At 40.8% G+C, this 10479-nt stretch overlaps 1 protein-coding gene across 1 annotated transcript in view; it reads left to right on the top strand.

Moving 5' to 3' along the window:
• Positions 1–1692: 1692 nt before the first annotated feature.
• The window catches only part of LOC139665302 (polypeptide N-acetylgalactosaminyltransferase 14-like), a gene marked incomplete at both ends in the record, with an annotated part of 15894 nt that continues 7107 nt past the window's right edge, over positions 1693–10479 (top strand). The window contains 2 exons of the mRNA XM_071544320.1: positions 1693–1796; positions 6954–7080. Of these exons, the coding sequence (XP_071400421.1) occupies positions 1693–1796; positions 6954–7080 (231 nt within the window). The remainder of the gene's footprint in view (positions 1797–6953; positions 7081–10479) is intronic.

The raw sequence follows: 10479 nt of genomic DNA, 5'->3' as shown, positions 1-10479 counted from the left end.
TCGGGTGGCGGTGTGTGTGTGTGTGTGTGTGTGTGTGTGTGTGTGTGTGAGATGGAGGTACAGGGAGAGAGACAGGGCGAGCGATCCAAGTGTGTGTGGCTTGTTTATTATGCCTGCCTGTCTGTTTCTACCTGGATGTCTGTGTAACGTCACATCCGTAGGTGGTGTGAGTCACCATGTCCGTCTGGGAGCACTGATTAACACACACACACACACACACACACACACACACACACACACACACACACACACACATACACACACACACAGGCACGCACACACACACCAGCTCCGTCTCATTCGATTTGTTTTGAAGGTTATTTTATGCCGTTTATTCTCCAGTTTGCTCCCATTAATACAAGCAGACACACACAACACAACACACACACACACACACACACACAGTTACACACACACGCTCTCGTTCACACCCCCTCTCTCACACACACTCATGCAAGCACATACTCATGCTTTCTCACACACACACACTCTTCCACTCTCTCAAACATACAAGGACAAATTGAGCATGAAAAAAGGGCTTTATGTGTGCCCACCCACATACACACAGTGCACACACATACACACAGTGCACACACACACACACACACACACACACACACACACACACAGAGTGCTATTTGCAGGCGGCGGCAGGGTAATTGGCGATAAACAGAGGGGATTTGATGACGCATAACGGCCTTCAGCTATTCACTCCTCATAGTCCGACTCATGAGGACTTCAGCCTGCTCACTGCCTGTGTCTGGGTTTGAATCTGTGTGTGTGTGTGTGTGTGTGTGTGTGTGTGTGTGTGTGTGTGTGTGTGTGTGTGATTCATACACATGTAGGCAAAATTGACGACAAAGAAGGATTTTTTTTGGGAAGAAGAGTAAGTTAGGAAGTTGTTCCTGTCTACCAGCTACTGTGGCAGCGAACCAGAACACACTCACTTCTCTTCTAGAAAACACACTGTCTTAGATTACATTAGATTAGATTAGATTAGATTAGATTAGATTAGATTAGATTAGATTAGATTAGATTTAATTGATCACAAGTGGAAAATTGAAATTAGAACATGAATTTGGGTCAATATCTTCAGTGGAAGCACAGAACAACATATAATAAATAACTTGTTACACATACAAATATCCTGAGACAAAAATAACTGCCTGAACACATTAATCTCCTTCTCATGCACACACACACACACACACACACACACACACACACCTCTCTATCTGTCTCTCTCTCACACACTTTGTTCTCTCTCTCTCTCTCTCTCTCTCTCGCTCTCTCTCTCTCTCGCTCTCTCTCTCGCTCTCTCTATCTCTCTCTCGCTCTCTCTCTCTCACTCTGTCTCTCTCTCGCTCTTTCTCTGTCTCTCTCTCTATGTCACTCTCTCTCTGTCTCTCGCTCTCTCTCTATGTTGCTCTCTCTCTTTCGCTCTCTCTTATGTTGCTCTTGCTCTCTCTCTATGTCGCTCTCTCTCTCTCTCTCTGTCTCTCTCTCTCTCTATGCCTGTCTCTCTCACACACTCTCTCTCTCTCGCTCTTTCTCTATGTTGCTCTCTCTCTCTTGCTCTCTCTATGTCTCTCTCTCTCTACGCCCCTCCCTCTCTCTCTCTCTCTCTCTCTCTCTCTCTCTCTCACTCTCTCTCACACTCTCTCTCTCTCTCTCTCTCTCTCTCTCTGGCAGGACTCCCATCATAGCGGGCGGGCTCTTTGTGATTGACAGGTCCTGGTTCAATCACCTCGGCAAATACGACACCGCCATGGACATCTGGGGCGGGGAGAACTTTGGTGAGTCATCCTGATTGGAGGAAACCCCCCCGTGATTGACAGCTGACACGTCCAGTAGGGTCTTTTGCAGAAACAAAGCCAACTGCACTGCGATGAATCATAACAGAACACAAACAAATTAGATAATTGTTAAAGAAAGGGTGAAATTTTATTATTATTTATTATTGTAATTAGCCTGGCCTTATTGTTGCTAACATTTTTCACCACTTTATTCACTTTTCTCTGCAAATGTGAGGCGCTGTATAAATGGAATTTATTATTATTATTACTATTGTTATTAACCCAGTATTAATGATGTAATATTGAATTTTAACAAGGCGGATCATCCTTAGAAATGATAAACACCGATATAGTTGCATAAAAACATCAAAACAGTTATTTTTCAATCTTACAGTTCATATTTTGTTACAAAAAAAGTGATGATCAAAGCGATGATCCAAATTTTTTCAATCCATTCCTCTCCTCCGTTCTTCTCTGCTCTGCTCTCCACATCTTCAACCTTTCAGTGCTTCCAGCTGTCAAAACAAAAACTCTTGTTGCAACTCTGATTCACTGAAAAAAAAAATTCATCATGATCAAGCCAGAGAGAGGTGGCAAAAAACATGCCACTGGGTTTAATTAACGGCAGTTTTAATTAACAGCTGGATTATCACATATGCAGGAAAACAGAAACAGTAGATCAGTCATTTGAAATGAATTAACTGACATTGGAAGGTAAATATTTCAGTGCATTACAGCGGTTCCTAACACTGTGAGCGAGTGAAATCTGGAAAATATCTTGATGTGAACCAAACAGTCGCTGAGGTACAAAACAGGAACCAATCAGTCTTCTTTGTATTTTTTTTTTTATTGTGTGAGCATATAAACCATGATTAGAAAAACATTTGATAGTTTGTAAAATGTTATTCTTTATCATAATGCAATCTGATGCTCAAAATTTGATGCTTGATCATTTCCGACAATTAACCTCCCGATCAAACGGCAGCTATAGCTTACAGGTTTATTCATCGTGAAGTTGAAAAACACAGGAATACATATACGGAAGAAGTATTAATCCAGTTTTTCTACCAATACTCACAGTTTGGAGGCGGGTAAACCTGCAAAATGTCACAGAAAAACAGTGAAATTTCAACCTACAGTTCAGAGACATCCTGCTGTAACCGTGTCTGTAAAACTTCGGAAGCTGCCTCCTCTTGTTCGGTTGACAGATTCCGCCTCAAACATGTACGGTTTTACAAGGAGCTGCCATGTTGGTTTTGGAGTTTTTCCGCGTCTGCACTCCCCCCCCCCCCTCACCCAGCCGATCAGGCGGCCAATCAGAGCAGCGCCTCATTATCCTGGCATCCCCGCCCACTCAGAACAGCGCATAGTTAATGAGGGGAGAAACAGAGAGGATGGAGAGGCCCCACAGAGCCTGGATTTGTGTGTTTTTTTTTGCAACAGAATTCATCACCTTATTTTAAAGAGCACTGAGAAATGTTTTAAACAGCTAAAAAGAGCATAATATGGGACTTTTAATGCAGCAGATCACACTACTTGTTTCACATAAAAAAAAATACATACAGGTTGAGCTGCTGAATTTTTTTGTAGCGTATGACAACACGTGCTTTAACCTGTTCTTCCCTGCCGCCCCAAATTACAAACGCAGGTTGCATGGCCAAGCTTTGTTGAAACCCACAGAACTTTATTTTAAATTCTAGTCAAGATAATAAGTTTTCCAAAGACACCAAATGTGTCAGGCTGAATTACAGGGAAATGTGTAGAAAATGATGCACAAACAAAATCTAGATTTTTTCCATTTGATGTAATGGTGCAGACATAAAAACATGGCGTCTCGTATTTTAATATTTCATTCAATATAAGCAGCTAGAGATGATGATGTTGTACAGTTAGGATTTTTTTTTTCTAACTTTGAAGCTGCTTAAGGGGAAATTCAGTTCAGAAAGTCAGGTAAAGTCAGGGTACAAGGGGTTAAGAATCAAGACTAACTTCTTAAAGAGTAACTGAACCCCAAACCCAAATCTGTGGTGAAGCCTGATATCTAATGGTGAAAAGTGGGGTACTGAACTGACCTTCTGCTATTGGCTGATCTTTTGTGCCAGGTGATCCAGGTGATTGGGTCACCACCTGTTGTACTCCATAGAAAGTGACATCACTAAAGGCACCAAAGACCAGCCAATAGCAGATTTCCAGAGCAGTACTCTACTTTTCACCAGTAGATGTCAGGCTTCACCACAGATTTGGGTTTGGCGTTCAGTTACTCTTAAAATTCCAAAAATAAATTTACTTAACAGAATTGAAAAAGTACATTGGCTCCATCCAGACTCCCTGGAGGTTGTGATGAACAGGATGATGAGGAGGACGATAAATATACTTTTTTCTGAATGATATGCCACTCCACTGGATGCTTTACCATGTGCAATTGCTAGATAATACAGTGATTAAACTCCTGAGGTTTTGCTTAGTCGAGACCGATTTATTTTTAGGACCAAACAAAGCTACTGAATGGCAGGAGGAGGGATCAGGTGTCTTTAACAGGAATGACATGTTTCAGTGATAAGATGCACAACATGCAGCCACTGCCCACAGCTACTAGTGAGACTACATAGTATTATAGCATCTGTTATCTGTAAGTGGCGGAGATGTTGGTGGGCCGACATCAATTCACTTTGTTTTTTCTGTTCGCAAATAGAGAACGTTACCTTGCAATGATAGCGACGTAAAAAATAAATGATAGTTTATTCTACATGAGCTGAGTGAAGGTGGACGTTTCATTTTGCGAAGAAAGTCTTCATACAGAGTCCGACGTTCATCCAGCAGCAACATCTGGCTCTCCTTCTGCTACCTGCCTCCAGTCATCTGAACTCAGCCTCAGACAGCGCGTGTGTGTGTGCGTGTGCGAGTGTGTGTGTGTGTGTGTGTGTGTGTGTGTGTGTGTGTGTGTGCGTGTGCAGTAATAGACTGTAGGAGTCAGTTTGCTGATTGCTGCTGCTGCTTTTCTCAGATCAATGAAAGACAGTAAGCTTCTCCTTCCTCTCTCTCTCTCTCTCTCTCTCTCTCTCTCTCTCTCTCTCACACACACACACACACACACACACGTTCATTTGCTCTCTGTCATGTTTCTGTCAGTCTCCCAGGCTCTGTGTCAGTATCTCGGTATCTAGCTGCCTTCTCTTGTTCTCCTTTGTACGCTCCGGCGTTTCATCTCCACTTCCTGCTCTCCTCTTCCCCATCAACCCCAATCCAGGCTCTCATTTTTACCCCCTGCCTCTCTCTCTCTCTCTCTCTCTCTCTCTCTCTCTCCTTGTCTCTATCCCTCTCCATCTCTCTAACACTTTGTAAAGTTCCCAGCTTTGTGAAACTCTTCTTGCTCTCGCTCTCTCTCTCTCTCTCTCTCTCTCTCTCTCTCTCTCTCTCCTCTGAGCAACATCACAGACAGACAGCATCACTGTGGATTAAATGACACTAACTATTACAGTACACACACACACACACACACACACACACAGACACACACACACCCACACACACACTATGTTATGAGCTGAAGCAGAGTCTGCTGAGGCTCGTAGCCTGCTGTCTCTTTGCTGGGTGTTGCTCTGCTCACTCACATCTGAAAATGAGTACAGTGCAAGCAGGTCACACACACACACACACGTACACACACTCACATACACGCGTGCATGCACAGAATGGACTTATGCACACACACACACACTCCCAAACAAACAAATGAGGTTGAGTCCGTCAGCGGGTCATCAAATATTCAGCTCTGCTTGCCCCACTTAGCCGTGACGGGCAGGTTGGAAAACTAACGAGGAGCCACAGAGAGAACGGAGAAGCTTCAGAAACAACAAAGACCGGTGTAACTGCAACTAAAGACTTGTCTAACTTTGTATAAAATAAGAAAGTGTTGTATAGAGTTGCACTGTTAAAGTTACACAGCTAAACTGACGCAGCTGGGTACACCGCTAACGTTACACAACAACTTACACAGCGAATGTTACACAGCTAAAGATAAATATCACAGCAATTTTACATTAATTAGCCGTTTAAAACTGAGATTCTCAACCTTTTTCATAGCAAGGGCCGCAAATTCAGTACACATTAGAGCCCCGGACCCCCATTTGATGAGATTTTGTCTCTCAGACCCAAATCTGAGAATATTTTTTATTGCTAGATATGATTTTGTCCACAATTCCAAGACTGTCTGTATTGTAGAGAGATAACAGAGAAACTATGATCAAAACAGTCATTCTTCTACATTCTCTAACTGTGTTAACTTCTTGTAAATTAAATAATAGTGAAGTTTAACAATTCATCCATTTTCTGGGGACCCCCTGGAACCTCCTCAAGGACCCCTGATGGTCCCCGGACCCCACGTTGAGAACCACTGGTTTAAAAGACGTCTAAATGGATCTAGACGTCTTGGCTGCATAGGCTTTAAAAGTGAAAGTTTAGTAACATCTAACGTCTCAGACTATTTCTTCTGAGGTAAATGACAATAGAATAAAGCATTGTTTTGTACATAATATAAACTTCTCTGGTGCATATGTCTGATATTTGCAGCTGTTTATGCATTGTTTTAAACATGTTTACTGCTTGTCTGCCTCTGCCCTCTAAAACAACTGAAGTGAACAGGAGCTGGTTCTCTAGAGTTCCAAAAAGGGCAAAAAAAATTACCATAAAATAATTCCAAGCAGCTTGTGCTTTTCAAGGTTGTGGATTGTTTTAATATGTGTAATGTTTTTAAATGCTGGAGTATTCTCAGTGGGTTTGAAGGGTTCTTAAAAAAACACTTGTACTGTAAAAGTCTTCTTACATGCATACTGCATCTATCCTGCATTACTACTGCGTACAATTCTTTCATCAATGTAGTATAGTAGAATAGATTAGAATAGAATAGAATAGAAGATAGATAGATAGATAGATAGATAGATAGATAGATAGATAGATAGATAGAAGAATAGAAGAAAAAAAGTCTCACCATATGGCTAAAACGAGACCAAATCTTGAATTTGCCAAACTATTCAAAGAGCAGTAACACGCAGTAAAAGGTGGCTACATCTATGTGTGGATAGACAGAAAATGTAAATGCTTGTGTGTGTGTGTGTGTGTGTGTGTGTGTGTGTGTGTGTGTGTGTGTTCCCCCTGCAGAGATCTCGTTCCGGGTGTGGCAGTGTGGAGGCAGTCTGGAGATCCTGCCCTGCAGCAGAGTGGGTCACGTCTTCAGGAAGAAACACCCGTACATCTTCCCCGAGGGAAACGCCAACACGTACATCAAGTAAGAGCCCAGAAAAACTGTAATAAACTTACAGTCCGGTCGATGCAGGCCTCACCCATAACTGAGGTAAATAAAAACAAAAACACCAAAGAAAAACAAGCTAAGGCACATGGGACAAGGGACATGTGGGGAGTCCATATGTAAAGGAGAAAAGAGAAGAAAAAAATCCAAGGCACTCTCCTCTGTATAAAGTTAAAAAGACTTTATTATTCTTGGCTATTTCATGTTAAAATGTAAGAAAACGCATCGACACGTTGTGGCCCTTCTTCAGGGTGCAGAGAACAATGAAACACGGTGCGTGTACACTGTAACACTTAGAATAACCTTAATTAATTAATGCACCAGGGAAATGTTAGAATAATAGTTCACCCAAACATGAAAATTCAGTCGAAACTCTGTTGATGTTTGTATGAAACCAAACTTGGTTATAGTTTATAGTTATCTGGTAACACTTTACAATAAGGGTACACTAAGTTAAGGGTTAGTTAATGCTTAATAAGCATTAACTAATGTGTAATTTACTAATGGTGTTCATGTTAACTAAGGTATTCATTTATACATTATTTAATAGTTTATAAAGATGACTATTAATTAATGTATAAATTAAAACCTTAGTTAACATGAACACCATTAGTAAATAATTACCAGACACATTAGTTAACTGTTAATTAAGGGTTAGTTAATGCTTATTAAGCATTAACTAACCCTTAACTTAGTGTACCCTTATTGTAAAGTGTTACGAGTTATCTTTATAGTTATCGTTCTAGATGTGAACGGGCCTTAACTATAAAAAGATTTCAAGGTCAAGATTTCAATTGTTGTTAGTAAATAGAATGTCTGTGTTCCCACTACAGTGATGACTATAAAAACATCCAAAACAATAACTATACCTATATATATATACGTATATATTTTTTTTTTGGATGCAGAGACAAAGACGAAATATTTTCAACTAATCAAATTAAAGTTCTAAGAAAGAAAGGCAGACTGTCTAATTAACTCACTGGCTGGCTGACCTATTAAACACAGAGAAAGCAGACATGCAGGGTGGCAGTCTGAGCTGTGTGTTGCTAACACAAATCATTCTTACAGTGGATTTGTAGCTGCCTGGGAGCCTTTTAGCCCCACCACAATATTATCCGATTAGCATAAGCTGTACTCTATTCTCTGCCCCTTTCAAACAGTGGTTATGTTTACAGGCAGTCTAATAAGCCGTTAATAGGACTAATGTACTCTGATTCCATATGAATTGACCTGACATAAATACATCAATCAGACTACAATAACCCAGCTGGCTCCATTCAGGTTTGAAGCAAGGCACTAACACTGCCAGGGTTAAAGGAAAAATCCACCTAAAACACTTTAGCACTGCTGGTGATGTGCCTCGCATTTCTGGGTCCATTGTGTCGTCCATTTTTCTCATTCTCCTGGATAATTAATCAAAAACATAGATGATGTGACGTCATGTCCAGATATTTCCAGCAGCTCCAGTGGAGTTTGATATGAGAAAATGTTTCAGGATGTAAAACCTCAGCGGTAAACGTCAGGTTTTTGGTGTCAGTCCCTCAGAATCAAAGAGCGAGGGCTTCTTCTTTCTAGAGCCGCCATTTTGCACCAAGAGACGTTCCAACAATCATACAGGGAGAAATCCATCGTAGAAGAGGAGAGAGACCAGTTTCTCCACCCACAGGAGCAAGAGAGAGACCAGAATGCAATGCAGCAGAGAGACAGTTTGGGTTTTGGGTAAGGGGGCGTGGCTCATCGTATCGTATCGAAACGAATCGTACGAATCGAAGTTAGCTTGATACTGGATGTTTCAAGCGTGTGGAAGTGTGGATATTTATTTTTCTACTTTAAATAACAAGTAAGACCACATTGATGAGAATATTTCTGATTACTGGAAGAGGAAGTACTTTCTTTACAAGTTACTGAAGGTTGAAAAACGACTATCCACCGACTATCCAAAGTCCAATATCAAGCTAACTTTACTCCAGTCACGTACAACCCACAAGCTACCGCCCGTTCTCTGGGGGTTGATTTGATTTGATTTAGATCTCTTTTAGCCCACTGGCTAATCTTCCAAGATTCCACATTAAAAACATTTAAGCATACAATAATTCATAATAATACAACACATAATTGTTGACACACACATATCATATACATGCATGCATACATACACACATATAACCTACATACATTGGCACATATCCTGTATGGACCTACATATATACACATATTCATCTACATGTGTTCACATATAATACCAATACTCTAGAAACCTACTGACAGTGCAATACAATAGTGTGATGATAACTACATTTGAATCTTGAAATCTTGCAATCAACAATCCAACTGCCGTACTGTTCTTGAGTGAGTTATTGTAATGAATTATACAACAGGTAGTTCCGTACCAAGCAATCTGATTGGTCAACTAGACATTTAGAACGTGATCAAATCAGCAGGACAGCACACCTAGCCGTGCTCATCACTAAACATATTACTCCGCCATATATTATTATACGCTCTGGCATCCTCCATCAGCTGTGCCGGTGAGTCGGTGACACGGCGCTACTAGCTTAAAAATACATGTGAAGTTCGCGGACGTAGCAGCTAAATCTGTCCATGGAAAAATTATTTTTTTCAGCAGATATCTTAGTTACAACAAGATTGAGCTAGCAAGGCAGTTTTGTGTTTATATGTGTGGTATTTATTCAGTTTGGGAAATCCCGCGATCTCTAGAAAGCATTAGCTCAAGTTGGCTGCTGACTCAACAGGGACTAGAAATCGTCTCTGTTGCAGGTCGTTACTAAGGCTTCGCCTACTTGCTGGAGCAGTAAACTAGGTTCCATTACATAGGAGTCTACTGACGTGACTGATTGTTTTCCAGTCATTAGTCAGACCCCATGTATTTCCAGGGAAACTGGGATAACACTAGCAAAACGTTTTTTATTTTGAGAGCGAATTGCCCCACAATATGAATACATTTTGATTATATCTTTTATTTTGATGGTAACTGTTGTATAATCGCAATATTACACTCGAGGGTGTGCGTTACCGTCATTATTGGCACGACAGCGATGCGGTCAGGACCTCGGCGCTTAAGCACACCCTCTCGTGTAATATTGCTTAATTCCATAATTTAACAGTTCTGAACATAAAAGTCTGTCTTCCCATTTCAGTTTTTATTTTTGGTAGCACATAATGATTTTCATCTCTTATTCTTGTGTTGAACTTGATGTTTATCACGACTAATAACAGTTTGTCCTTAATACTAAATGGCTTTTTAAACTTTTGAATTTTTTAAATTAGTGCAATAGAATGTTGTCCCACATGCTCTACTACTGTTGTCGAAAGGCATTCTGGGAAATGTAGGAAATAATTCACTGGAGCAGAAGT

This window comes from Centroberyx affinis, unplaced genomic scaffold (assembly GCF_046629955.1).
Source record: "Centroberyx affinis isolate AG114_WGS23_722 - 3 ecotype Tasmania unplaced genomic scaffold, CSIRO-AGI_Caff_v1 ptg004522l_1, whole genome shotgun sequence".
In the NCBI taxonomy this organism is placed as follows: Eukaryota; Metazoa; Chordata; class Actinopteri; order Beryciformes; family Berycidae; genus Centroberyx; species Centroberyx affinis.
Note: the sequence above shows the minus strand (reverse complement) of the source record. Positions and strands in the feature narration are given on the sequence as shown.